The 26,238-nt window shown below is 58.3% G+C and overlaps 2 protein-coding genes across 8 annotated transcripts in view; both read left to right on the plus strand.

Moving 5' to 3' along the window:
* Positions 1-6,602, plus strand: part of AP2B1 (adaptor related protein complex 2 subunit beta 1) — a 75,191-nt gene extending 68,589 nt beyond the window's left edge. For all 4 annotated transcript variants that reach the window (XM_014254992.2, XM_014254994.2, XM_005525834.3 and 1 more), the window contains 2 exons: positions 4,934-5,088; positions 6,086-6,602. In XM_014254992.2, coding sequence (XP_014110467.1) covers positions 4,934-5,088; positions 6,086-6,160 — 230 coding nt within the window. In that variant the 3' untranslated portion in view covers positions 6,161-6,602. The remainder of the gene's footprint in view (positions 1-4,933; positions 5,089-6,085) is intronic.
* A 3,834-nt stretch (positions 6,603-10,436) lies between these two features.
* Positions 10,437-18,934, plus strand: RASL10B (RAS like family 10 member B). Of its 4 annotated transcripts, XM_088066357.1 has the most exons (5): positions 10,437-10,543; positions 13,401-13,733; positions 16,259-16,303; positions 16,665-17,095; positions 17,258-18,934. In XM_088066357.1, the coding sequence occupies exons 2-5, from the start codon at positions 13,518-13,520 to the stop codon at positions 17,313-17,315; spliced, it is 750 nt and encodes a 249-aa protein (XP_087922483.1). In that variant the 5' UTR covers positions 10,437-10,543; positions 13,401-13,517; the 3' UTR covers positions 17,316-18,934. The 4 variants fall into 4 exon arrangements, with proteins under 4 accessions (XP_087922483.1, XP_087922481.1, XP_005525892.1 ...); XM_088066355.1 differs by having other exon boundaries at positions 16,665-18,934; XM_005525835.3 differs by lacking the exon at positions 17,258-18,934 and having other exon boundaries at positions 16,179-16,303; positions 16,665-17,074.
* The last annotated feature ends 7,304 nt before the right edge of the window (positions 18,935-26,238 follow it).

The following is a 26,238-nucleotide window of genomic DNA, read 5'->3' on the forward strand; positions in this document are numbered from 1 at the left end:
GAATTACAAGAGTGGATGGCTAAGAGAGGTGATGATGAAGCTGATGTGCAGTGTGATGTAGCTGTGTGCAACCAAGAGGTTGGGATGTGCCTGGGAGATGTTAAGAAATGGTGAGAGGGAAAGGCTGGACAAGAGCAGGAAACAGCAGGATGCTGCTGTGAGCCCCTGAGTGGAACTGGCTCTGAAGTGAGTTAGGCTTGGAACAGGGATTTGTTGGGGGCTGGGATTTTATCTGCCATAAAAGCAGCGTGTGAGTTTCTTGTACATGCAGAGCTGTCTGTCACAGTGTAACAGTCACCTTACAGCACCTCCTGTGCAAACTGCAGATTTTTCTCCAGGTTACTGCTTTTCTTCCTTCAAACAAAAAGGAGATAAACACAGGCAGACAGCAGAGAAGCGTCTGTGGGAGTCTGTGCTCCCAGCCCTTTGTAGGTAAAAGATCCATCCTGTGCTGCCCACAAGGCAAGCCAAATAGGATTGGTTTGAGCTTTGGTGGCTTGCAACAGGGATGGCAAAAAAAGCTCCTGTCCCTGGCAGCTCATCCCAAAGCACTGAGCCACCAGAAAGTCTTGGCTGCTGATAGCCCAGAGCACGGCAAGTGAAGCCAAGGCTAAGGTGCCAGGCTATGGGATGAGGAGCAGGTACCTTTAAGTGAGAAGTGGGGTCTGATCTGTGTCTCCACCATCTTTGTTTCCAAAAAAAAAACCAAATCCAGGACTTTTGAAGGTATTCCCACTGTTCCCAGTGACTCAGGGAGAGATGAGTGCTTAATTCAGGATTTGAGGCTCAGGTTCCCAGTGGTGAGAGATGAACCAGGCCTTCCTGGGGGCTGCAGCTCTCAGGCTGTGGAGGAACAGGTCCCTCTGGAGCTGTATCGTGGGACCAAGGTGTGCTTAGGATGCCCTGCACATCTTGAATTCATTAGAGCTGTTCCATGCATCAGCCTCTTAGGAAGAGGTTGGGAAAGTTCCCTGGAGAAAGTCTCATTCAGAAATAATGAAAACACAAGGTCATGGTTATATCCCAGCATTCTCATCTCTTATTAATCCAGTGCTAAATTAATTTATTTGGGTTTTTTTTTTTTAATGAAAATACACTAATCTAGTGCATGAAAATAGATTCCTTAACTGTTATAGCTCAAATGTTCTGGGTGCTGTTGGTGCAACTGAGGTTTCCCCCGTAACTGAGCGTGCACTGAAGCTCAGTTTGCCTTGTTTACACTGGGTTTTTTTCAACATGTCAAGTTTGAAAATTCTAAATTCTTAAGGAATTGCAAATCAGATGAGCTAAATGTTTTTCTTTTTCCTAAACACTGCTTACCCAAACCCACAGAGTGAAAAAGGATGAGCTGACTTGCACATGGAGATTGCCTTCCATTTAATGGCACTCAATCAGTTGCTGTGCTGTTCAGCACAGGAATTTTAGGTTTACTTGCTTATTACTATGTCTACACTTTAGTGTGAAACAGCAGCTTTCATGTGTGGAGTTGCACATGCCTTTATTGGTATGCAGTGGTCACTTTGTTTTTCTCCCTTAAGTAATTTGCTAATGCCAGAACAGAGAAATTGGATTTTATTTTGATGAAACAACCTGGGGGACAATCATACACAAGCTTGCATTGTTTCTTTTTCCTGTATGTGCAAATCTTGTAGCTGATAGTTTAATAAATTACAGAACTGATGCGTATTACATGTAATGGAAATGAATGTACTGTCATAACATTGCCCCAAGTGCCTCCCCACTGCATCAGTCTGTGCTTGGTATTTGAATGCAGTTCTCTTGGCTGGATGCTCAGAACCATTCAGGTGCTGCTAGAAATGGCACAGGGATGTTCTATGCTGATATTTTATGCTACCACAGCATAAAATACAACTATTAAATTCTACTTTCTGATACAGAGAGCTTGTTGCAGATTGCCACGAAGGTCAGAAAAGGTCAGTGTTGGCTCCGAGTTGTGCCTGTCCTTCGTGCAAACCCCGTGGTTGTCAGGTGCTCATCTTGGCTCTCTGAGTTCAGATGTGGAGTTCTTAGGTTGGTGGGTAGAGGATTTCAGCTCATTCTTTGCTTCACCCAGGAGAAAAGTGCTGTTAAAAGAGTTCTGGGTCACTCCAGTGCAAAGGAGGAGACCTTGTGCAGCTGCTCCTCCCTGTGTTTCCGTGTGCACTGCTTGGTTGTGTGGCACTGAGGTGAAGAATTCTGTTCAGAAAGGAAAATACAAGGAAAACAAACCAGCCCTGAAAGCTGGGCTGATGTCAGAGGCTTCCCTGGCCTCATTGATGGCCAAACCTCCCTTTGTCCTTCCCTTGTGCTTCGGGAGGGTTGTGAGAATAAACCTTGAGACAAAAGAAAGTTGCTGTGCAAGGCCAGGTGCTGCTTTGCTGAAGGACTTGTGTGCTCTGCAGAGTCCCCAGAGTCACCCAGCCCTGCTCCTGCCTCCCTGGGCTCTGGGGGCCCGGGCTCAGCTCCCTGCTCCCAGCAAGATCTGCCTGGGTTTATTTTATTTATTTCTTTTTTAAAGGCTGCGCTGTCACATGGCATTAGCGGTCCTGCCTTCAGCCAGCCACAGCCTGACACTGTTGCTTAGCAACTCTGATCATCTCCAAAATCCAAATTGCTGATACTCCAGAGCACAGGAGGGATGGGAGCTGCTACCTGGGGGGGAGAGAGGGGGTCAGCTCTCACCAGGCCACAAATTTGTGCTCAGAGAGAGGTTAGGCAAGCCAAGCATCAGCTCCAGCCTGCTCACCACCTCTGGCTGAGGCAGGGCATCTTTTGGTGGGGCTTTTTGTGCTCTTTGGAGGGTAACTGAGGTCAGGGGAGCAGAAAATATGCTTCCTAGGGTTTGTCCTGCCTCACTTTCCCTCCCTGCATCCCCCTACAAGCACATTCCTGTTCAGAAATCTGCCCCTCAGCAGAGGCTGGGATGTTTCCATTGCAACAGGAGCCAGCACATGAAGATTTTGGTGTAAGAGCAGCTGCTCTGTGGCCATGTCTCACCTGCTGAGCTCCTCAAGCACAGCTCCCCTGCTCTGCCATCATACCCTGTGATGGAGCAGCAGCCAAAATTGCAGCTCCTCATTCCAATCCTGCATCCCTGCTCCCCAGGGAGTGCCTTTACTCCGACAGCATCTCCCAGCAGAGGGGAGGCTGCTGTGGCAGGTGTCAGGATTGCTGGAGAAAGTCCTTGCCAGATGTTCCACCTTCAGGAGACACATCCAGAGGGGTGAGGTTTAACCACAGCCTGTCAAAATGGGGCAAACAAAATCCCATTTAACACCAACATCCCTCTCACACAAGGATTTCCTCTCTGAGCCAGTGCTTGTGTTGGACCTTCCCAAAGGCCTGGAGGCTCCTGTAGATTGCTTGGGAGCATGAGAATGTGGGAATTTGGGCTTCATTCCTGGTGGGTGATGTCCTTGCAGCACTGATTAATCCCAGCCACGCTCCCTGTGAGCAGGGGACTGCTCTGCACTGCCCAGTGCTCAAGTCTGGCTGAGTTTATTGTGGAGAGGAGGAGTATGGGTGGGAGGAGGAGACAGGCAATGAGGGGTTTTAAGTAAAAGATCTCATTAGTTACATATATCTGCCAGTTTCCATAGTAACTGGGGAAGAGAGGAAGCCTAAATCTGAGTGTGTCTGGGTAGCTGGATGCCTGAACCATCCTCGACCTGCAGGGAGCTGCTCTGGAGCCTGGGGAGAAAAGGGGTGCAGCAAAGGCTCCAGGCTGCTCTGGGAAGTGTCTGCATCAGGCTGCAGATTTGTAGGACCTTTTACTTCTTCCTGCCACCATTCCCTGGTGCATGAACAGGCTCTGCTGTCCTCTCTCCAGTCCCTCAGCACACACTGGTGTCCATTCTCAAATCTGGCACCCTGTGGATCTGTGTGTCTGTGGGTGCAGGGATGGATTAGAGCTGCATGATCACTTTTTGCTGCTTCTCTGCTGCTGTCCTGCTCCCTGAGCTCCTTCAGATGGATCCCACATTTCCAGTCTCTGGGCTTTCAGTGCCAGTTGGTTTAAGGCTGTTTCTCTCCCTCATTTTTTGTCAGTGGTGTCCAACCTGCTCTGAATGACCCAGCATAGATAAAGTGTTCCCCCTGCCCCAGCAGGGAGTTAAATTTCTCCTGCTGGGCACCAGGAATGGGAATTTGCCAGTGATGCTTATCAGGTGTGGGATCTTCCACCCCAAGTGTGACTGTGCCCCTTTACAGGCATCCAGAGCCTGATGTTTGCTCTGCTCTGTGCTGAGGACCCCCTCGGTATCCAGGGGCTCTGGTTTGGGTCCTGGTGTTCTGTGTGTTTGTCTGTTCTGGTTTCCTCAAAAAGTCCCTTAGAAACAATGTGTGTGACAATGACACCCATCCAGGTGTGCAGGTGAAATCACACCTCATTGGCAACGTGATGTCTAGAGTCAGTGTCTGGGGGGGTTATCCTTTCAAGTAATTGCTTTTTAAAAGAGGGAAAGCATTTTTATTTCCTTGTAGGACATTGATTTGGCCAGAAGCATCTGTGTGTGAGGGAAGCAGGAGGGACCTCAGAATGTGAGCAAACCTCAGGCTGTGATCTTTGTTCTTTTCCACCTTCATGTTCTGACTTTTTGGCTGTCTGTAGCTGGTTGGGGGGTATAGATAAAGCAGAGTCCTCTTCCCCTCTGAGCAGCCTTGAAAGTCTCAAGTCCTGAGTGACCCAGGGCAGGGAGAGCCCTGTAAAATGGGCAAGTTCTTACCAAGAGATCACAGCCTGAAGGGAATGAGGTGGGTCCACGGAGAGAACTGGGTTTTCTTTTCTCCTTGTGTCATGTGTGCTCCTGTCCCCAAGGAAGGAGCCAGCACTCCCTGTGCCCTTGCATCCTGGGAATGCTCCTCAGGGCTCTCCCGTCTCTGCAGATGATGGATCTCAACTAACAGATGTGCTTTTTCTCTCTTCCCTCCAAAGACACTGTCTCCAGCAAACTGCAGAACAACAATGTCTACACCATTGCCAAGAGGAACGTGGAGGGGCAGGACATGCTCTACCAGTCCCTCAAACTCACCAACGGCATCTGGATCCTGGCGGAGCTGCGCATCCAGCCTGGGAACCCCAACTACACGGTGAGGGCTCAGAACAGAGGGCATGGCACAGCCTGGGCTCCTGCTGCCTCACCCACACACTCGGCTCTTCCTCACTGCTCTTCCTCCCTCCCTGCTCGCTCTGTTTTGAGGGAGATTTGGCTGGGGGGGTGAGGAGTGCCTTAGGGGAAAGTGAGGAGCGACAGAATTGCCCTGCTCTGTCACCAGTGAGCTGGGACAGTGCCCGCTCAGCAACTTGCCAAGGTGACCCAGAGATAAAGCCAAGAGATATTAGCAAGGAAGCATTGCCAGGGTGCCCTTCCCCCTCTTACAGACAAGGGGAAATTTATGCCCCGCCGTGTTCCCGGCTGGCTGTGGCCCTGTGCTGGCAGCAGCCTGTGGCTGGTGGGGAGGCGCTCTCTGTCCTGGCTCGTGCACCCCTGTGACTCTTCGACTTCACTGCCCTTCTGAGGCACCTGTGTGTCTCTGGTATTAGAGGATTTATCTCCTGTTGGAAGCTGTGCCAGGAGTTTCAAGAGGAATCTGTGGTCTGGGGAGCCGCAGGGTGAGTGTGAGCGTTGGAAGGTGATTTAAAGTGTTTGCACAAGGTTTGATGCTGCAAGCCTGGTCTCAGCCTGATCTTTGCTTTAGAGAGGAGTGACAGCCAAGTTTGTGTCCATCAGGACTGAGCAGCAGATCCTTGGAAGCCCTTGGGTTTAGTGCTGTGATTTGCAGCCCGAGGACAAGCACAGGTCCCTTGCCTCAGTTTGGGACTGTGTCCCCTTTCCTCCTGCCTGTGGGGCCACCTACATTTGCTGAGAATTTGGGAAGCCCACAGTGGGAGCCTGCTTTTGTTTTCCTCCTGCTTGCAGCAAGCTCTGAAAGGGCAGTTTGGAGTTGGTGATGAAGAAAGCAGGAGAAATACCCTGTGTGTTTGTCAGCAGCCATGTCCAACCCATTCCCAGCCACCTTTGTGGATGTGGCAGGAAGCTCCTGCCCCTCTTTTCCCCAGCACTAACCTCTCCTCTCCTCTCCACAGCTCTCCCTGAAATGCCGAGCTCCAGAAGTGTCCCAGTACATCTACCAGGCCTACGATGCCATCTTGAAAAACTAACAGGAGATGGAGCCTGTGCCTCACTCTGCAGAAGGAGGGGGGAAAAAGGGGTCCCCAGAGCCTCCTTCGCCACCAGCGTGAGGGAAAAGCACTCACAACTGGAAGCAGCTGTATTCATGTGTAGGATTTCAGTCAAAGGCACTGATTAAACAAGGTAGCAATTAGTATCCACGTGCTAACGATGATAGGGAACAAACCCCTTTGGTATTTTTAGCGTCCATGGAGTTTGTAACCACTGCTTCAGACTACTCCCATGTCCCCCTTGCCCCTCACTCATCCGTTCTCGTGGGCTTCTCTCCATTTTGTGCCAATGTTCAGTGTTTTCTAAATGGCTTTAGGTGTAGTTTGGATTTTGTAAAATAACCGCTCATTGGAAAAACAAACACCGAGCAAAAACCACACGTCCGCTCATTAAAACAAGGCAGAAGTGTCGAAAACATAACACTGCACTTTATTTTATATTTTTATACTTTTTTTTTTGAGTTTTTCTATTGTAATTGGCTTAAAGGTGATTGCAAGGAAGTCTTGGGAGCCCTGCAGGGACATCTAGCAGGGTGAGCACGGCCTCGGGGAATTAGGAACAGAGCCATCAGTTGGGTCTGAGGAGGGGGATGGAGCCCTAAAAAGGGGTTTTTATTGCTCTTGTGCTGGCAGACAGCGCTGCTGCTTCGATGGTGTTTTCACTCCAGCCATCTCCCTGCCTCATGAGCTGGTGATTTGAGGAGTGAGGCTGCTTTAGTGTGAGGAGGAGCTGCAGGCCTGGATGGGTGACAGGGCAGCAGTGGATGAAATGTTGGAAATGAGCCTGTTCTTAGAGCAAAAGGCTCATGCCAGAGTTCCAGGTGTGCTCTCTGCACCCTCACCCGTGTGCAGCTCCTTTTCCTCCCATTCTTTCCGTGCCTGTTGAGGCCAAGCTGCCATCTCAGCCATCCCTGAGCTGTGCCCCCTCTCCCAGCGCTGGCCCTGGCAGTTCCCAGGCTCGTGGTGGCACATCCAGATGTGGCAGTGCCACTTCCCCAGCGGGGCTGCAGGTGTCAGCCAGGCCCCTTCAGCGAGGGACCACTGCTGGCAGTGCCCAGGATGCCAGGGGAGCAGAGTGGCTGTGCCCTGCTGTCCCCAAAAGCCAGGTTTGGGGCGTGGTGGGAGATGGTTTGGGCTTGGCCACGTTTGCTCCCTGCCCGCCTGGGGCACTCAGCTTCCAGCTGGGCCGAGTGGGGCAGGTCATGGAAGCGTTTCTCCCGTTGCAGCTCCACTCTTGGTGCCCAGAGACACACGGTGGCCAGAGCCAGCCAGGTTCCTGCTCTGAGTGCCTGTCCCAAGCAGCCCCATGCCCTGGCCCCTCTTTTCCAACCTGTCCTTTGGAGCCAGGATTGTTTCCCTTTCAGTCCACAGCTGTGGGCTCCTCGTTGCAACCCCTCAGTGCTGCAGCAACAGCGAAAGCAAAGCCTCTTGCATGTCCCTGCTCCATCCAGAGCTTGTCCTGCTTAATCCAAGCCCCAATCCAGAACGGCCTCCCCCTCCCCAGCATGCTTGGACATCTCCTCCCCAGCTAACAAAGCTCTTGCGTGTAGCAACCCCCCTGTTGTCCTTTTCGATGCCACTTGGAAAGGCAGTAAATGTTTCACGGTGGGAGATCGTTCATCAGGGCTTTGGCACTGACTGCAGCCAAGAGAAACCAGTGCTGGGAAAAGGTCGCAGTGTCCTGGGAGAGGCTCCAGCAGCGCCCAGGAGCTGCAGGACCCTGAGGAAGGTGGTGTCCCCGTGTAGGAACCCCTGTGCTCTGGAAGAAAGTGGGGCAGAGCCGGAGCAACCCGGCCCTTGAGCCCTGCCCACGTGTGCTGGGAGGTGATCTGCTCCAAGCCCTGCGGGTGTAGTGTAAAAGTCATTAACAGAGTAATTAAGGAAGCACCGGTGGCACTGAGTGCGGTGCTGTGTCGGGGCAGGGAGGAGAGCGCAGCTTCGATGTGGGGAGGGGTTGCTGAGCGCCTCCTTCTCTTGCCAAATTCCTTCCCAGCTTTTGGGGTGGGTGTCTCAGCAGAGCCGGGGCTGGTCGGTGGCGTTCCCTCCGCCCCTGCTCGTTCGAGTGTTCGCCGTTCGTGTTGCTCCTCAGGCTTTACCTGCCCTCCGTGTCAATAAACTCATTTCCACGAGGCTCTGGCTGCGTGTGGCTCTGTGGGGATGGGGAGAGGAGGAGCCATTCCCGACACTGGCTCTGGACAGGGGAGCAGCAGGGCTGAAGGCTGGATTTGGTGGGAAGGAGGCTGCTCTCCCACCAGGCTTCTCTTTCCACCAGTCACTTCTACAGTACAGACCCCCCAAATCTGGGGCTTGCAGGGGGAGGAGGCAGCAAGTTTCCCTGGTCCTCCAACAGCTGCTTCTCCTCATCTCAAAGGGCAGCAGGGACAGATTCAGATGAGGAGCAGAAGATGGATGTACCCTTTTTAGTGATTTAGCCCTTTTGGGGCCCCAGGTGGGTTTAGTGTGACCTGTTTTTCCTGGGATGAATTAATAAAATCCTGGGAGTCAGTGATGGGTTTGGATTGCTTTGCAGTGGTGCTGTTGTTTTTCAGAGGGCTTTGCCATCTCTGGTGCAATCTCAAGCAAGATGGGTTGGGCTGCAAAACCTCTGTGCCAGGCCAGAGCCAAGCTTGGGCAGCCCCAAACTGCCTGAAGTGGCAGAAATCCAGCAGAACAAGCAGCAGGTCTGGGAGATGTTGCTCTAGAGCAGAGTGTCCTTTTCCTTCACCCTGCCCAGCCTTGGCTTAGCAGCACCTGGATTTTTGGGAACTCACACCCTCTGTGGAGGGCAGGTGCCATATCAACCAGTGTTGGCCTGCACTGGGATTTGTGTTAGAAGTGGCTGCACCATGTGTCAACAACAGTGACAGCCTGGTCTGGGGTCCCTGATCTTGCTGTTGTGTCCCTTCCTGCATCCCTGGTGTGCCTGGGATGGGATCATCATTCCCTGCTGGAGCAGCATTTGGCCCAACAGGAGCAAAAGCTGCTCTGGGTTTCTCAGGGCCGTGCCTTGTCAGCTGCTGTCCCTTCATGTCCTGTGGCAAAGGGAAAGGTTTCTTCCTCCCTCCCTGCTCTACCAGAGGCTCCTCGAGAAAAACCTGGTCTTTGCTGCTGCCGTGGATTTGCAGACACTGTGCCCTGTCAGCAGGGACACACCAACCCTGGGAGATGGATTTGTCACCTGTGGGGCTCAGGGGACACAGGTGATGCTCCCTGAGCTGGGAACTGCCAGGGGGGATTGGTCCCCACAGCCTTCCCTGTTCCTGAGGCCCATGATATGGGACAGGGACCTCCTGAGTTGTTCCTTGCTGCTCTGGCTGGAGCTGGGGCAAATCCTTCTGTGCTGGGTGGGCTCCCCAAAATCCCTGCTGCTCCCACTGGCCTCACCTGCTCCGTGCCAGTGACAGCAGGTCCCTGAGCCCCGGCAGGGACTCGGGTGAGGATTTTGGATCTGGCAGGATCTGACCACAGCTCCTCGAGCCGCCAGCTCTGCCTGTCTCCTGCTGCCACCTGCACATCAGAGCACAGGAGCTCTTGGATGGATGATTTCAGGTTTGCCTTGGACTCGTGTCGCTGAGACTGGGATAAACCTCCCAGCCAGCAGGGACGTGCCAGCATCCAGCCCCACTCCCCTCCCCCCCATCCTCGTATATTAAATTTCACACATAAAACTGCAACTGAAGAGCATCTCGGAGGGAACTGCTAAAAATAGCCCCGAGGCTGGAGCCTGAATTGTGCAGGAGAGTTCATGTGCAGCCCGATCCCTGCGCTCTCCCTGAAACATTCCAGGGCTCGGCGCTGCTTTATGGCGATGCGGGGAAGCGGAGCAGCAGCTCGGGCTGGAAATAACCCCCGGGACACAGAAATATCCTGTTCTTTGCAGGGAAATAACGCCCAGCTCTCTGCCAGCCCGGCTGTAACGCGGGGCACGGTGAAGGGGCTGTGACCCGCTTTGCCCGGTGCTGATGCCGGGGTGGCACAAAGGCTGCACCCCCCGGCCGTGGGGCTGTGTCTGCCATCCCCTTGTCCCCCAGGAGGGATGCGGCGTTGTGTTCCCACTTGCACCCCCTCCTCACCCTGGAGAGGAGCCCCCGGAGATGATTTTTCCCAGCCGAAGGTGCTGACGAGGCTGGGGGGAGCCCGGCCGAGCTGTCGCCGGTGCTCGGGCTCAGCCGAGCCCGTGCGATCGCAGCCAGAGCTGTGCAGACACCTCGGTGCTCGCTGGTGTCACGGGGGGCCGGAGAGGGGTTTGGGGTCTGTTTCGAGGAGCAAAGAGGTGCAGGGAGTCCATCAGCAGCGTGTCCCGGGGGCCTGGACCATGTTCCTGGAGGTACAGCCAGCATCTTCCCTCTGTCCAGCACGCAGGTAAATGCTCCGTGCGGGGTGACCCAAAAATGCAGCCTCTGCCACAGAAATGTCCCTCCTTTGATGGGGCCTGCAACCAGCCTGGGCTCAGGGTCCCCCCCGCGCACGGAGAGCCCCCCAGCCCTGCCCGCGGGAGGAGGTGAAGCCTGCTCTGTCCCCGAGAGCACAGCGAGCAGCAGGGTCGGAGGAGGGAAAGGCTCCCCGGGAGGGGTCCTGCCCACCTCCCCCGAAGGAATCTGGCCCGAGGGGCTGCTCCGGGGTGGGCATCAGCGCCCAGATGCCGGGGGCGCCGGGGAGGGAAGGGGTGACGGCGCTGCACCCAGCACACTGCAGGGGGGACATGGGAGGGTCTTTTCCCATCGGCGCCTCCCCAGAGCCCCGGGAGAAGCCGGTGTCTCTGCTGGATTCCTGCGGCTCGCTCTGGGCATTCCCTGCCTCCTTTCCCGGGTGCTGCCTCCTTCCCTGCCGGGCACTGCCCGCATCCTTCCTCGGGCATCCTCTGCATCCCTGCCTGGGCAGAGCCTCCTTCCCTCCCCGGGCGCTGCCTGCATCCCTGCCTGAGCTCTGCCTGCTTCCCTCCCTCCATCCCTCCCTCCATCCCTCCCCGGGCGCTGCCCGCCTCCCTCCTGGGCATCCCCGCCATCCCACCGGGCTCTGCCTCCATCCCTGCCCGGACCCCGCCGCCCCTCCCCGCCGTGCCCCGGCCGGGCTCCCCGCTCCCCGCCGCCGCCCCCCGGTGTCGCCGCGCCGGGCGGGGGCCGGGCCGGGCCGGGGCTCTGCAGCGGGGCCGCCCGCCCCGAGCCGGGCTCGCCGCATGGCTCCGCCGCCCGCCGGGGCTCCGCGGGCCCGGGCCGCCGCTGCCAGGTACGGGGATCCGCCGGGAAGGGCAGGACGGGGAGGGCAAAGTTACCGCTGGGCAGGGCCGGGGGTGGCTGGCATGAGGGGACGAGGGGGTCCCCAGCGAAAGTTGAGCTCCGGTGCTCTCCGGTCCCCTTCGCCCGCCGGCGCGGCGGCTGCGGGTGCCGTCTCCCCTCGGCATCCCCCGATCACCTCCAGCCACCCCGCGGGCCGGGGGTGCCGCGCTGCCCACCGCGACCGGAGCATCCCCGGCAGGGTCTGGGTGCGGGGGGTGCGGGGGATGCGGGGGGCGGGATGTGGGGTGAGGGATGTGGGGTGAAGGATGTGGGGTGAGGGACGCTGCCGCCGCCCCCGCCCTACGGTGCTCAGGGGTTGCCCCTTCCAGTGCCCCAGGCGTGGCAGGATGGCCAAGGTCGCAGCGGGGGCCGGCGCCACCTTTCCCTGGAGCCCCCTGCGAGCCCCCGCCCGGCCCTGCAGCCCGCGGAGCCCGGCCTGGTGCGCCCGAGGACCCGCGGCTGGTCCCGGCTCCACCACCCCACCGTGGGGTGTCCCCGCCGTGCCTCAGTTTCCCGCAGTAGCTGCTCGTAGGGCTGGGGACCGTCAGGTCGGCCTCTGATGTTTTTGGGGAGCCCCTCGTGCCAGCACAGAGGGCGAGGCGGTTCTGGCGGAGGCGCAGCGGGGCTCAGCCTGTGCCCCAGTTCCAGGGAGCCCTGCGGGCACTGGGTTTCCAGTTGTGCCGCTCCATCACCCTCCGGCCCCACAGCGGAGCTGGGGACGCTGCCGTGAGGAGGAAGGGTTTGTGGGGACGGGGTTGTCCCTGCAGCAGAGTGGCCCCCGGGACCTGCAGTGACAGTGCTGTCTGCTGGCGGAGAAAGGCCCTGGCAGGGTCGGGCCCGGGGGCTCCCGCACCCCCCATTTCCCTGCATCTGGCACAGAAACATTCCCGCTGCCGGGGCTGGGGACAGCCAGCACCCCGGGGGACAGCGCCAGCAGCACGGGGGGACAAGGTGCCCAGTGCTGGAGTGAGGAAGGTGAGGATGGTGTGAGCCATGGCCCAGCTGAAGGGATCCCGGGGAGCTTGGCCACTCCAGCACCCAGCAGTGCCAGCCTCTGTGCCCAGGCTCCCCCCGGGGTAAATAATCTCCACCAAACAGGCACAACAGGGTGTTTGAACCCGACACTTTCAGCTGCTGCCCTGCACTTCGGAGATGGCTTTTTTAGGGAAAATGAACCAGAGAATCAGAAATCGGTCAAAGCATCCATGCTTTGGGATAAAGCACAAGCTGCTTCCTAGGGAAGAGAGCGAGTGGAAGTGGGACCATCCCCTCTCCCTTGCCATCCCCATCACAGCTCCCGGTCCTGGAGTCTTTGGACTCCTCAGCTCCCCCATTCCTGTGTGTGGGTTATCTCCCCGTGTCCCCCCACACGTGGGCCCTGCCCCGGGGTCCCTCAGCACATGCGGTGGCTCCGGGCTCACCCTGGCAGCTGGCTGGCAAATGATTCCCCATCAGGTTAATTGCCCAAGTGCTCAAAGCCTGAAACGAAACGTTCAAGCTGTCGCTCGCAGGCACAGAGCGATCTCCCCCCACCCGGCAAAAGGCAATTCCGGCTGTCCAAGAGGAGGGAAGATGGATTTCCCGGCTTGGGGCAGCACCGGGAAGGAGCAGCTGGTAACAGCGGCCATGGGTTGAGTCCCCAGCACAGCCTGGGACCCTGCTGAGCAAACCCTGAGCCACAGACAGACCTTTCCCTTGCTCTGGTACTGAAAGGGCTGAATGTGCCTGTGAGAACCCTCCTGGAATAAAGTTCACTCAAATCCTGGCTTTCCTTGGCTGCTGGGGTGGGAGGCTCCAAGGGGGACCCTGAGGTCCTGCAGCGCCAAGGGGGCAGCTCCTGCTCCTCAAGGACAGCTCCTGCTTGAGAAAACCTCCCCTGAAGCGACACCACCGTAACTCCAGGGTGTCTCTCAGACCTGACCAGCTTCTCCTTGGCCTTGCAGTGACGTGGAGTCCCGGAGGGGAAATGCATCCTGAATGGGGCTGAGGCCCCCTGCTCGGGAATATGCGGCCTCGGCACCGCGGAGGCAGCACCAGGGCAGCGGCCGGCGTGCGGCGGGATGGTGGCAACCTTCAAGATCGCCGTGCTGGGAGCCCAGGGCGTGGGCAAGAGTGCCATAGTCCGGCAGTTCCTGTACAACGAGTTCAGCGAGGTGTGCGTGCCCACCACGGCCCGCCGCGTCTACCTGCCCGCCGTGGTCATGAACGGCCACGTCCACGACCTGCAGATCATGGACTTTCCCCCCATCACCGCCTTCCCTGTCAACACCCTGCAGGTAGGGGGGCACCCGAGGGGGCCTCCACCTCTGGGGGGTCTCCGGTGACCTCCGTGGGGTTTTGCTGTTAAATTTTGTGGGGTTCCAGTTCCGCATGGCTTTTTTGGGGGATGCTTCTCCCTCCACATCAGGGTTTGGTTGCTAAATGAGGGATTGTGTCCTCGTGGCTGAGCAGGTCCAGGATAAAATGTGCTTTAAAGTTTGGTGACAATGAACACAAGAGAGATGGCATCCTGCTCCAAGGAGCGTGGCTCTGGCAGTGCCCACAGCCACGTCCAGCTGGGATCCTGGAGCACTGGGATCCTGGAGTGCTGGGATGGATCCTGGAGCACTGGGATCCTGGAGCACTGGGATCCTGGAGTGCTGGGATCCTGGAGTGCTGGGATCCTGGGGCACTGGGATCCAGTCCCATGCCTGTTAGAGCCAACAGCAGAGCATTCAGGTGAAAACCTGGAGAGCCAGAGCCCTGATGCACCCACTGCTCAAGCCAGGCAGAGCTTGTCCCCTCCTGGGAGTGGCCATCAGCCCCTCCAGCATGGCCTGGGCTTGTTCCTGGAGCTCTGAACCCACCAGCTCCTCCTCTACCCTCAGGTGCTTCCAAAGCACCCCCACAAGGCAGTGTGGGGTTGGAAAATGTTGCCACCAGTGCCAACAACTTCTGGATGGAGTTAATGGGGGAAAAGGGGATTTTAAGCTCATGCCATAGCCCCAGTCCCAGGGACACAAGTTGTGTCACCACTGTGGGGAAAGGAGCTGGAGGTTCCCGGCTGTGACTGCAGCCACGCTGGAGGGCGGTGCCACCAGTGGGGCCACCTCAGTTAGTCACAGTGTCCCTGTCCCCAGCAGGAACGGGGTCATGTAGTGCTCCAAGAGTCCCTGTGCCATCGGGCAGGAGGTGAAGTGGGCATTCCAGGGGAGAGGAGAAGGTTTAAAAATTAATGGGTGAGTGCAGGGAACAAAAGGTCAGCGTGAGAAACAGCCCGAAATAGCAAAGGGTAATTTATTGACACGGCAGCCGATGTTTACACACTCCATTAACTCCTTGCCTTGCTGCACTCCAGAGGAGGCGGCCGGTGGGAGCAGATGGAGGTTTCCAGGGAAGAGAGGGTGATCAGAGGGATGGCTCCGAGGGGAAAGGAGAGGGCCATGGTGAGGGATATGGCTCTGTCTGCTGGGAAACATCGCTGGACTCAGCTCTGTGCCAGGAGAAGCATCCCTGCAGTGCTGTCCTGGAAGAGGAGCAGGAGCCAGTGGCTCTCTGCGATCCTGCTCCCGCAGTGCAACACTTCTGCAGCTCGAGCATCCCGGGAAACCTGCACTGCGTGAGGAAAACCATCCTGACATGGCTGAGCTGCCCCCCAGCACGGTGAAATAGCTGCAGTTTGTTGTCTCCCAGATGTGCCAGAGGCTGCTGCTCCATCCTCCTGCATCTCTGAGCCTGAGGATCTCCCCACATCTCCCCTGCGTGGACAGGGAGAGGCTGTGTCACTGCCCCCTCCCAGCTCCTTCCCGTGCTGCCCTCAGTGACGGAGATCAACGCACATCCCAAAACTCCCCTTTCCCCATCTCATTCTGATGATAAACCCGGGAAGGGCTGATTCATGGCTCTGAAGGGGTTTGCTCAGGGAGAAGTGATGCTTTTCCTCCCTGGAGAATCTTTCTCCTTTCCGGAGGCACTCGGGAGGATTTTGCAGTGCTGCCTGCAGGGTTCCACTGCTGGGGTGGGAAAGTGCCCCGAGTGAGGCAGATTTTCACTCTTTTAGCATGGGGAAAAAAGATTCCCGTTGTTCCCAGAAACACAGGGGTTTCCTAACAGCATGAATTTCTCACAGCTTCAGATTTTTGGCTGTAGAGAGGCCACTCCTGCCTGCCTCTGCGCTGGATCCACATCTTGCTCTCACAGACTCAATTCCTGAGCAGCCTCTGCTTCTCTTTTGTCCCCATGTCCCCTCCAGACAGACCTGCTGCCACCTTCCCCCCCGACCCACAGAGCTGCTGGTGCCTCTCCCTCAGACCTCAGATGGGGCTCAGCATCCTCCTCACCTGCCCTGCCCCAAAAACCAGGGTGCATCACTAGTTAACACAGCTCATTAGCAGCTCTGGAGGACGAAGCTTTTACACACAGGGCAGGGGGCATTCAGCCCCACTCCCAGCTCAGCACTGGAGCTGTAATTAGTCTGCAATCCTCACTCAGGAGCGGGATTGGGGCTGGCAAACCCAAAATTGAAAAGGGGAATAAGGGATCTCTGGAGCTGTGGGGGCAGACACAGATGGGGCAGGGCAGAGCAGAGGTGGGTGCTGAGGTCAGGGCTGGGGAACGTGCAGCCCCCCTGCTGCCACAGCAGCCTCCTTGGGGTGCCCATCCCCAGAACAGGGCAGGGCAGGGCATCCCCCAGGCACGGCAGCGGGGCTGAGCCAGGATTGATCCCTCTCTGCACCTTGCAGGAGTGGGCGGACGTGTGTTGCAGGGGGCTCCGGAGCGTCCATGCCTACATCCTGGTCTATGACATCTGTTGCTTTGACAGCTTCGAGTACATCAAAACCATCCGCCAGCAGATCCTGGAAACAAGGTAGGGATGGCTTTTGGATGCTGTGTGCCCACGGTGGTGGAGCCCTGCGGCTCCTGGAGAGGGAGAAGGGCATCAGGGGGGCACATCCTGGCATTAGACTGGCACCAAACCCCTTTGCAGGGATGGGAGCCCAAAAACCCAAACAGCAGAAGCCGAGGCAGGTATCCCGTGTGGGTGAGCCCTGAGTGAGCAGCTGGAGACGGCATCGAGGGGTGGCTGGCCGTGGAGAGGGACAAGGGGACAAGGCACGCTCTGCCTGGCAATCCCATCCGTTTGGGATGGGATGAGCTCTGCGGGCCGGTGGCGCTGTCCCGCTGTGCCCCGTCCCCTTCCATCCTCTCTCACCGCCCGCCCTCCCCAGGGTCATCGGCACCTCGGAGACGCCCATCATCATCGTGGGCAACAAGCGGGACCTGCAGCGGGGCCGGGTCATCCCGCGCTGGAACGTCTCCAACCTGGTGAAGAAGACGTGGAAGTGCGGCTACATCGAGTGCTCGGCCAAGTACAACTGGCACATCCTGCTGCTCTTCAGCGAGCTCCTCAAGAGCGTGGGCTGTGCCCGCTGCAAGCACGTCCACACCACCATCCGTTTCCAGGGCGCGCTGCGCAGGAACCGCTGCACCATCATGTGAGATGTGAGCCCCCCCTGCCCCCGGGGACCCCCGGCTCCGCTCCCCGGAGCTGCGCTGGAGGCACCTCCGTGTCCCCTGCGGTGACATCTGGGGAGGGGGCGCCCTGGGCAGGGCGGTGCAGTGGCCAGGCTGGACAGGAGGTGGCCAGGATGGACAGGAGGTGGCCAGGATGGACAGGGGGTGGCCAGGATGGACAGGGGTTGGCCAGGATGGACAGGAGGTGGCCAGGATGGACAGGGAGGTAGCCAGGATGGACAGGAGGTGGCCAGGATGGACAGGGGGTGGCCAGGATGGACAGGGAGGTAGCCAGGATGGACAGGAGGTGGCCAGGCTGCCTGGGCATGGTGAAGGGTGTGAGTGATCCTTGGTTAAACCCCTGAGCTCTCTCCGGTGCTTGAGGCCGAAGCCATCCCGGGGGGGTGTGCCCGGCACTGGAGGGTGGAGGAGGAGCCTCGGAGGGTGCCCAGATTTTGGCTGTCGGTTCATCCTTGCCGGTCCCTGCCCTGGCAGCGCAGGGGCAGCGCTGCTGCTGCCATCACCTGCTCCTGGAAGGGAATTACCCAGCGCCTGTACCCCGCTGTTCTGGGCGTGCTTCTGTCTCTGGGGCATAGGGAAATAGGAATCCTGCTTTTCCCCTTGTGGAGCTGGGATTTCTCCCTATGGAGAGCAGACAGGTTCATGGGCTGTCTTTGAGCTCGGTCGGGTGAAATTTCCAGGTGGAATTTCTGGATAAAAGCGAGAAAGGGGGGAAAAAAGTAAGTCACAATCCTGCTCCTGATATCCCCAGGATGCTGGATTCTGCCTTCCCAGGGCTCGGAGCTCCCCTCTGCCCCAGCACAGCCCCGAAGGCTTCTCCTCCCCCCAGCCTGTGAACACCAAATAATCTGGGAACGCTCCTTGCCGGTCAGGTCACCCCTCCGCTACCTCTCGTCCCGGGCTCAGCAGGTGACCGGCTTTGTTCCACCCCAGCCCCGCCCTGTCCCGGGCAGGTGGGCAGGGGTCCACTGTCCCTGTGCCATGGCAGCCACCGGCAGGGCCACCAGCTCCGACCCCGCCGGCTTTTCCCGCAGGGATGTCACCTCCATCCCGGTGAGACCCTCGGCAGCAGCCGGGAGCTGGAGCAGCACTTCCAGTTGTGTTCTTGGGGTTTTTTTTTCTCTCTGCATATCCCTTATAGGAAAGTGAGTCCCCCCGCTTTTTTTTATTATTTTATTTATTTGTTTTTTAATCTTCTGGTTTATTTTTCCCACCAGAGTTGCAGCTCGCCTGCGGCCTGCCCTGCAGGGTGGGTTGGCAAAGGGCAGCCCCTGTTAGGAGATGATGATGATGATGATGGGGCAGTGAAGGGCGAGCAAGAGGCCAAAGGGGTCGTGGTTTGTCCCTGGCTGGTCCCTGTGTGACACAGGGAAACACCATCCTCACCTCCTGAGGCAGGATCTGTGTCTGATCCATCCTCCAGCAAAACCATCTCTGTAATTCCTGCTGTAGCAAGGAGCTGGAGGGGCTCAGCGCTGCTCTGGGCAGCAAACCAGGACACCCAGCCCTGTCTCCCACCACAGCCAGGTGTCCACGGCCCAGCAGCTCCACTGTGCCCTCGAAATGCTTCCCATTAAAGGCAGCTCCAGCTGAGCTCCAGTGCCTCTCACCGCCCCATCCCTGCCCCAGGGCTGGGGGTGCACACCCTGCTCCTCCCTCCCTGCTTGGGGAATCAAACCCCTTGCTCCAAAATTAACAGAAAAAAGGAAAAAATGAGGAAAGGCAATGGGAGGGGACACGGGGCCATCTCAGCCGGGAAGGGCAGTGGCACTTGTCACCATCCCTGGCCTTCAGGGCAAGCCCGGCTCCCCCAGCCAAGCTCATCCTGTCAGGATTTATTAACACATGTAAGTCCACTTATCGATCTCTGGCTAGAGCTTTATCCCTCTAAATTGTCTGAGAAGGAAATTCCTCAGTAAATGCTAATAATAAAGCATTTATGAAGTGCTCCGACGTACACATATCAACGACTAAGCCAATACATTGTTTGTTATAACCCTGTAGCCTGCAGTTTATAGCACAATTAGTTACAGGTTTTTATAGCATCTATTTAGTATTTTGAAGAAAAAAAAAAAACAAAAACAAAAAAAAAAGGTTATAAATATAATTGTTATATTCTATTGTACTTTATAGACAGAGGAAGTTATATTAGTAATAATGACAACTCTCACTGCTTCGACAGCATTTCCCAGCTCCCGGGAAAACGAGGGCTACAAAGAGTTACTTTCCCAAGAGCCCAGGAAGGGGTAGGTGGTGGTGGTGGCACCCTGGGTGCAGGCAGGGAATCCCAGGCAGGAAGATCCGAGGTTTCCAGGCGCAGGGATCGGAGTTCACGGGAGCAGCAGCCACGAGCACCCCGCAGCCCTACTCACACCTTACTACAGATTTACCACTCGCCCAACGCCACCCTGGTCCTGCTGAGAGCAGCCTGGGCCTGGCACAGGCTGGGATGGCCCCACTGCTGTGCCCAGGGCAGTGCCAGGTTTCTGCCCCCGTGCTCGTGGAGGTGATGCCTGGGTTTGGTTCGGCCCTACCAAGGATGCTTCCCTCTCCCTCCCTCCTCCTCCTGCCCCACTGAGCATCCCAGTTGCCTGGACTTGGCTTTCTTTTCCCCCCCTGGACTCCTTGTCAGAGATTCCCGAGGTGTCTACACCGCCTGTGACGCCCTGCACCTCCTTCTTTGAAATTGAATTAAAAATCAGGTCTGTCCCCCTTGTTCCATACCAGCCTCAGGAGTGTTTTTGCCGGCAGGTTTTGAATTCCCAGAGCCCCAGCGCTCACATTTGCTGCTCCTCTGCAGAGAAGTGGGGCTGACTTCATCCTCTCGTGGAAAATGGGGCTCTCCTGGGCCTTGTGGTGTTCTCAGAGGGACGGGGATGGGATAATCTCAGGATTATCCTCTCTCCCTCCCTACCCACACAGAAAAGATGTGGAAACAGAAGAGTTTTGGTACATCTCTATTGCACAACCAGCATTGCTGGGTCTGTGGCTGAGGGCTCAGGGTGCAGCAGTGCCTGCTGTGACCCTCAGTGACATCCATCACCCCAGGAGGGACCACGGGGGTCAGCCAAGGACCCCTCCCGTGACCCCCTGACCTGAGTGACCCAAGCACTCTGGAGCTGTCACACACGAGGCTCACTGTCCCGTGGTGCAGATGGGGAACATCGAGGAACATTGACATTTTTACAGATGTCAGGGGTGGGTTGTCCCCACTTCAGGGGGTGCTAAACCCTTCCTCCTGCAGAAAACATCCCATTCTCTCAATTTGGGGCTGGATTCTTCCACCCAAACCAGTACAAAACGCCTGCTTGGCAGGATTACCAGTACAGAAAAAATTCATGGGGAAGGAGGGGGCGCAGCTCTCGAAGTGAGGTGAGGCCCCTCGCTTGGAATCCTCGGGCACTGCAGCTCCAGTTTCAGCTTCAGCATCGCTCCCACCTTTGGAGGGAGGGGTCCGTCCGTCTGTCCGACTCTCGGGGTGGGCTCAGACCCACGACTCCTCATCATCCTCGCTCAGCCATGTGCCGCTGTCAGCCAGGGGAGGCTCGGCCGTGGGGCGGGTGCTGCCGGACTGGGGGGCTCGGGGGGTCCCCGGGGGGCGGTGCTGGGTGCGGGGGGCAGGGGGGCGATGCCCCAGCGGGGTGGGGATGCGCGAGGGGCGCTTGCCCGGCCTGTGGTCCCGCCGGGGACGCACCTTGGGCCGCAGCTTCAGCTTGTAGATGGAGGGCACACGCTCGGGCTTCTTCAGGCACCGCCTGGGCTTGGCGGCGTTGTTGGCCCTGGTTCCCCGCGGGGTTTGCCCCCCCAGTCCCGGCCGCTCCTCCTCCCCCGGGCCCGGGAGCTGCGGGACAGCTCGTGGGGGGGTTTTGGGGACCTGGCTCCACATCCCCACAGGGCGCAGGGGCTGCGGCCCCCGGGAGAGCTCCTCCACCACCCTGTCATAGCCGGGGGGCTGCGGGTTCCCACAGCACCCCCGGAGCCCCCCAGCCCCATCGCCAGGGCCGCAGCCTCCCCCGGCTTCATCCTCTGGCACCCGAGGTCCCTCGGCAGCCGCAGCCCTTGGGTTCGGGGCTGGGTGGCACTGCCGTGTCCCCTGGGGACCCTCCCAGACCTTGCACCCCTCTGCAGAACGGCCCGGAGGGGTGGGGGGCCGGGAGGCGGCCGGGCTGCCTTTACTGCGGGGTTTAAGGCCGCTGTCCAGTTTCGGGGGTCGGCTGGAGGAATTCCGGGCTGAGGGCTGTCGGCCCCGGCCAAGAGCTCTCTGCCTCCCTTCCCGTGAGCTTTTCAGGCTCTGTGAGTCTTCCGGGACATCTCGGTGCGAGGAGGGGGCGAGCACCTTTCGGGGACTGGAGGCACGGACCTTTAAGGGACTGGGGGCTCGGGGTGTCACTGTGGTGGGTGTCCCCGTTCCCTGTGGCCTGGCAGCCACCACAGACGATTTTCCTCCTTGCTGGGTGCTTCTCGGAGGTGCTGGGACCGTCCGGGGACTGGGTGCTGCGGACCTGCCCCGTGCCGGTGCCACAGGGGTGGCTTTCCCTGGGCTGGTCCCTTGCGGTGCCCCGGGGACCCCCGAGCCGTTCGGGGAGCTCAGCCGGGAAGGGATGGGTGCCCGGCCCCTCGCCCCGTGCCCAGGGGAGCCGGACCGAGCCGGGGACCGGGATGGTGGCGGCTGCTTCCCCAGAGGGACAGCGGGTGGCTCCCGCATCCTGCAGGGAGAGACAGCGCAGCAAGGAGCTGCTGCATCCCCCCCGATCCCGCCTGGAGCTGGGCGCCTCCAGAAGGGAGGGGAGAAAAAATTCCAAGGATGTGAGAAAACTGAAGCAGTTGGAGGCACGAAGCATCTCTGCGCCACTCACCTGCCCGAAGGGACCCTCCGGGGCTGCTCTCGGTGGGGGCTGGCACCCGGCCGGCGACCCGAGCCTTCCGGCGAGGGGGTGGCAGGGGAGCCGGGGCCAGGGGGGACACGGGACCCCCAAGGGACGGGGGGCAGGGGGCTCTGGGAGCGGCTGACCAGCAGCGCAGGCTGGGGGCTGCGGGCGGCCGCCCTCGGGGTCGGGCACAGCCGCACCTCGTGCTGCACTTGCTGCTGCGGGCTCCGGGCTTTCCAGGCTTGTTTGTGAGCTGTGGGGACAAAGCTCAGCAGCCCTGTCCCCTGCAGCCACCCCCCGGTGCAGCCCACCCAGCCCTGGCTCGGCATCCAGCCCGCCGAGGGTGCCGGCAGAGAGATGCGCTCCCTTCAAAGCGGCTTTTGGGGTCCGGCTCCATTCAAAAGTCTTCCATGACCTCTAGTGGCCACCAAAGCCAAAGAAAGTCCCCAAAACCCAACACTACAACGAGTAATGTTGTAAAACAACATTAAAACAACGAGGTATGGCTGTACCAAAGCCTCCCGCTCTTGAAAATATCCCCGAAAAGCAGCGAGACCAAGCACAGATTTCCCCCCCGGCCCACCCAGCCGCGGGGTTTGGGGACGCGGGGACTCACAGAGCGAGGTGCAGCGACACGGGTCGTGCTTGTCCAGGTAATGCTCCAGCGTGTCCCAGCCGCCCCCGACCCGCACCATGACGTGTTCCCGCAGGATCTGCACGGGAATGTCCGTGCCATGGGACACCGCCAGCCGGGGGGTGACACGCTCGGCCGGGCTGCGAGAGCTGTGGGCTTGCCCTAAGTGCCACCAGGTGTCCCAAAGGACGGCTGAGACCCTGGCTCAGCTCCTGCCGCCCTCCCGGCAGGTTTATTTCGTCACCACAAGGAGGGTGGGAATCCTTTTGGAAAATCCCTGTTCTTCGTCAGGTGCTGAGTTCTTTGGCCAGGCTTAGGGATGGATTTAGAACACCCCGGTGCTCCCATTGATGGGTGAGACCAGGCTTTGGCTCTGTGGGATGTCAGGTTTGGTCCCACACGCGTGGATGGTTCAATCCATACCAACACCTATCGCAGGGCTGAGCTTCCCACTGCCCTGCTTTGGGAAATGCGGCCAAAATTCCCACACGGGCCCTTTTGGGGGGATTATGGAAAAGGGGCCACGGCAGCAGAGCAGAACTCCTGATGCTTTTCCCCCGAAGGCACAGGGTGGAGCAGACTCACCCGCACAAAGATGAGGGTGTCAGAGTCCCCCACACGGTATTTCCCTTCGGAGAGCTTGATCATGGGGAACTGGACAGGGCAGGTACAGCGGCTCACCAGGTGCTGGACCTGCGGGCAGCAGGGATGGGTCCTCACCAGGGCTGCTGGGAAAGCTCCCAGGGTGGCCATGCCCATCCCATCCATCTCCATCTCCATCCACCTCCATCCCATCCATCTCCATGCCCATCTCCATGCCACCCCCCTCCCCTCTGTACCATCTGGTCGAGGTTGTTGAGGTCCCGTGGTTTCCTGGGGCCCCGGGGCAGGGCGGTGTCCATGGGAGGCAGGTCCAGCTCCTGCCGAAGCTCCTCCTCGATCTCCTCCTCCATCTGCACCAGGGTCGGGGCGCGCATTCCGAGGCGGGAAGCGTGGCGTGCCAGCTCCAGCAGGCACAGCACGAAGTTCTTCTCGTTCTTCCTCAGCACCAGGTCCTCTGTCTCGAACATCAGGACGTCTGGGCAGGGCAGGGCAGGGCTGGGCTGAGCCAGGGGATGTGGGGATGGGGGCAGAGGGGATGGGGGGCACAGATGGAGTCAGAACCCACCCAGAAGGGTGCTCTTCACTGGAGCCATCCCACCAGGAATAGGGTTGGGTTCAACAAGAGTTGGGATAAATAACAAAGGAGGAAGAGCCTTTCCTTTCGGGCATCTACAGTTGTTTCATGGCTTCCCAAAGTCACAAAACTCAGGGTCTGAGTGCCCTGAGGACGTCCTGCTCTGTGCCACTCTCCTTCCTGGGCATCCACGGTGGTAGGACAGGGTGATAGAGGCTTTGCTCAGAGCCAGGACTTCTCCTGCTGTCCTTAGGGCTGGGATCGTGCTGTGCCTGGCAGGGACACACTGTGCCATCCACCCTTTCCTTTTCCATTCCTCCTGTGCATATTTGCACCCAAACAAACACTGCAGGACCTCGTAGGAGGAATTCCAGCTCAGGGATGCAGGCACCTGGTGCTGTCCCATGCCAGGGGGGCGCTGGGCTTGGGGGACACATGGAGGGGGTGGAGGGGGACTTGAACACGGAGACATGGGACAGCTGGAACCTGGCATCCTACCTTTGATATCCATTTCCTTCCTGCACCACTGGATGAAGTTGGAGACGTTGTCCCTGGCCTGGAAGGTGCCTGGCTGTGCTGTGAGGTTGCAGGTGACGCCGGCGGTGGGCAGGTGGAGGTGCTGGGCCACGTCGGGGCAGGCACGAGCAAACTCCCCGGCCACCTGGGTGACGTGGTTGGCGTGGGAGCAAAGCACAGCCCCCGTCTCCAGCACCTCCAAGAAGGTGCCCACCCCGATGTCAAGGTCATAGAGCTCCTTCAGCCACTCTGCCAGGTCCTCCTTCATGGCGTACAGGTACTGCTCGCTGGACCGGTAGGGACGGATGCTCCGCGCCCCCGTGCCCGGTGCCCCCCACATTCTGCCATAAGCCTGGGAGGAGGGTGAGGGAAAAGGATGAAAGGGACATGGAGAGGTGCCCCAGCCCCGTCCCCAGCCCTGTCCCCGGCCCAGCTCCCCGGCAGCCACACTCACCTGGTGCCACTTGCTCCCTGCCACAGGGGGTGGTGACGCTGTCCTGGTGTCCAGAGCGCTCCCGGGGTCCCAGGGCTGTAGTGCTGCTCGGGGAGAGGAAATCACCCTCCTGGGCAGTGGGTGTTTTGTTTCCTTCCCAAGTGCTGATCCCTTCTCCTTGGTGACAAGGGACTGGCTGCAAACACTCCTTGTTAACCCTTCAGCACCTGCTCCTCTGTCACAGCCCTGCTCCTCCCCAGCCATGCCAGGGGTGGATTTCCACCCCCTCAAGGGCCCTGGCTCTGGGGCAGGAAGGAGTTAGAGAGCAGATCATCAGCCCCCAGTTTGTTCCCAACCCCACAAGGAGGGATTTCCCCCACCCCAAAACCCCTACAGCCGCCTCCACCACAGGTGAGGTGACCTGAGGGCCACAAGGTGCATCTTCAGGGCAACCTCAAGGTGAGAAGGGTTTATTTTCACACCCACCTTTGGGCTTTCTCTGTTCTGTGCTCCTCTGCTCCCTCATTGCCACAACAGCGAGGTCTTTGGCCAAATGGAGTGACTCCAGGAGTTGGGGCTTTAAGGAAATAACTGCACATGAGTGGGCACCTCTGGGAATGTGGGATACTCCCTCCCTAAGCCAAGCCTGGCAGAGCTGCCACAGCAGCCAGGTACTCCTGCAAAAAACAAATCTGCCAGAGAAATGTTCATGCCTCGGGACCAAAACAGAGCCTCTCCTGGGCTTTGTGGGGCTCCTTGCTGTGTTGGGGGACCCCTCCTCTGCCTGGAGCCAGCTGCTGATGTCACTGCAGATCAGTGCCCAGCTGGGGTCATTTTGGGGGAGGGAATGCAAGAATCCCAGCTATTCTGTCTAGGGAATGTCTGGCAGGCTGGAGGAGTCTGCGCCTGATGTGCCCAGCCAGGGAGCCCAGCAGGAGAAAAGAACCCTTGAGAAGCTGGATTTCCATCCAGGGCACCCAGTGGGGTGGATTGAAAGGCTCAGGGCGTGAGTTCACCTCTTCCAGACCCCCCCAAACTGATGGGGTGACAATCTAGAGTGACCCTTGCTGCCTCTGCCAGCAACACTGAGCTCAGCCCCAGCCCTGGCAGCATCAGAGTCCCAGGGCACCCCACAGGACACAGCCCCAGGAAACCCAGGGCAGCAAGCCAGGGGAGAGAGATGGAAAACACGAAAAGGGGAGAGGATTTGAGGTAGCCCCATCCTCAGCCTCCAGTCACACAGCAGATGGGTTGCCTGGTTTTCTCCTAAGGGAACAGGAAAAGGGATAATGAATGAATTCAGCCTGGGGAAAAAACCTATTAGCACATCCCAAAGTGTGGAAAAATCCTCAGTGATTTGGGGATGAAGTAGGAAAGAGAATTTCCGTGTTTTCATCATCATCAGTGAGTTTTCAGTGGGATCCATCGCCCCTCTTTGATCCTGCAAGCATGAAAGCTGAGGCCAAATTCAACAATCCCCACTCCAACCCTAAACACCCAAAGGCATCTCAAACACATCCCTGTCAGGAAATTGGAGATTTGCTTTAAAAAAAAAAAACCCAAACCCAAAGTGTGACAAGAAAACAAGCACAAATCCCAACGCCACATATCCAGAGGTTGGTTTTTATTTGCTGTCAGG

Source organism: Pseudopodoces humilis, chromosome 23, assembly GCF_049639895.1.
Source record: "Pseudopodoces humilis isolate 2021_Gansu_Grassland_sample_001 chromosome 23, ASM4963989v1, whole genome shotgun sequence".
Lineage (NCBI taxonomy): Eukaryota > Metazoa > Chordata > Aves > Passeriformes > Paridae > Pseudopodoces > Pseudopodoces humilis.